Genomic DNA, 1,750 nt, shown 5'->3' with positions numbered 1-1,750 from the left:
CTTCAAAAGTGAATTAACAGTACGAATTTATCCGAGTTTAGAGAATTCGCCAAATCAAATCTTGTCCAAAAACTGTTAGGCCCCGTTTGTTTCCTTTAATTTCGAGTAATTGGAATCTTACTAATAGAATAGACTATTTTTTTAGAATATGACATTCCACCTCTTTTCAAAGTTATCATATAAGCCTACCTCAAATTCATGGGATGAGAGATGAAAATTGATTCTATAGATTTACATAGTATTTTTCCGATGTACAACTTATAGCACATTATTCTACTTGCGCCTCTATAACATAAATATAGTATATAAAAAATCTGAAGAAAAATCTACAGCAGCCACCGCCCTTTCCTCTTTCCTCTGATCTTTTCATCGCGCGGTCTTATCCCCCTCGCGGTGGCCAGATTTCTTCTCCCGCGCATCTCTATCTTCCTTCCCCAGCTCACTCTCCAGCGCATCTGATTTTTTCCACCGCCGCGCGCTAGTGTGCATCTTCTGAAGATTTTTCCACCGGATGTCTCATCTTATGCCCTCTCCTCTCCATTTCTTACGTAGCCCAGATATTCCAGCAGCCGTTCGCTCGAATCCACCGCCGCTCCTGCCCCAATGGCGCACGCCCACCTCCTCAGCCATGGAGCTCACGAGCATCTCCCTACGCCCTCTGCTATCTGCTGTTCTCATCCTCCCAGCTCGCCTCCTGTCCCCAACCATGGAGGTCGGCCGCCTGTTCCTCTCCGCTGCTCGCAGCGCCCGGATCCTCTCCCCGTGAATCTCTCTGCTGCCCTTTTTCTCGCCGGTGGTGTTACCTCGGGCTCATCTTCTTTACGCTTGTTCCCTGCTGAATCGCGTCCTGGAGCTTGCCCTGCTGCTGCTCGCCCATGGCGCCCTGTCGAGGTTGCTCCCACGCGCGCCCCTGGTCCGAACTCCCTGTTTTCCTTGAGACCGAGCGGCTCCCATGGCGCTCGTTCGACTGAGTTTCCTGACGCGCAGCTCCCTCTGTTCCATCTCCCTTTCACGCATCTTCCCCTTCCCAGCCGCGTCCTGTCGAGCTTGGCTCCGTGCGCGCGCTTCTTCTCCCTCAGCTCGCTCCTCCTGTGCCGCGCCCCAGCTCCTGATTCGGCTCTGCTCCTCCCTACGCCCATCTCGCATGGCGCTCAGCTCGGACTGCCCCTGCTCTTTGTTCCTCTAGCTCGTTCCTGACCGGGTCCTGTTGAGCACCGTTTTGAGCCTGGCGGACAGTCCGGCCCTGAGGCCGGACGGTACGCGGTACGGACAGTCCGCGCGTGTCGGCCGGCCGGTCCGCGCATGCGCAGAGTAGTTTAGGGTTCCGAGTTTTGTGCTATGTTTGTTTGCTAGATTTGCAAAATTAGCTCGGAATCCAGTCGTGTAAAGGGTCCAGCCCCTCTCCTCTATAAAAAGAGAGGTCTACGGCCGATTTGTAATCATCAATCGAATCAATACAATTTCTATTTCGCATTTTATCGTAGGAGTAGTTTTAGTCTAGTTTAGGTTTAGCCTCTCGATCCCCATATTCTTCGTCTCTCTTCGACTCTACGCCGATTAGAGGAGTAGGTCGGCCGGCCCGAGCCTAGACAACCCCTAAGATCTCTTCTCCCCGACGGGGTCCCTCCCGGGAGCGAGATTAAGGCCGTCGCCGGCGACTTCCGCCGCCCCTGCGCACGCGCGGGCCGTCCGGCCCTAGGGCGCGGACCGTCCGGTCGTCAGGCAGAGGATCCGAGCCCTGCGCTAGGTC

General features: G+C 54.3%; 1 protein-coding gene across 1 annotated transcript; it reads left to right on the top strand.

The window, feature by feature from the left end:
- The first annotated feature begins 384 nt into the window (after positions 1 to 384).
- Positions 385 to 1,475, top strand: LOC100502284 (uncharacterized). Its single transcript, NM_001196761.2, has one exon. The coding sequence runs from the start codon at positions 604 to 606 to the stop codon at positions 1,195 to 1,197; it is 594 nt and encodes a 197-aa protein (NP_001183690.1). The 5' UTR covers positions 385 to 603; the 3' UTR covers positions 1,198 to 1,475.
- The last annotated feature ends 275 nt before the right edge of the window (positions 1,476 to 1,750 follow it).

Source organism: Zea mays, chromosome 5 (assembly GCF_902167145.1).
Source record: "Zea mays cultivar B73 chromosome 5, Zm-B73-REFERENCE-NAM-5.0, whole genome shotgun sequence".
NCBI classification, from domain to species: Eukaryota; Viridiplantae; Streptophyta; class Magnoliopsida; order Poales; family Poaceae; genus Zea; species Zea mays.
This window is presented reverse-complemented; position numbering and strand designations above follow the sequence as displayed.

Coding starts and splice junctions, on each gene's coding strand:
- LOC100502284 (NM_001196761.2), top strand. CDS start 604: ATGGCGCACGCCCACCTCCTCAGCCATGGAGCTCACGAGCATCTCCCT.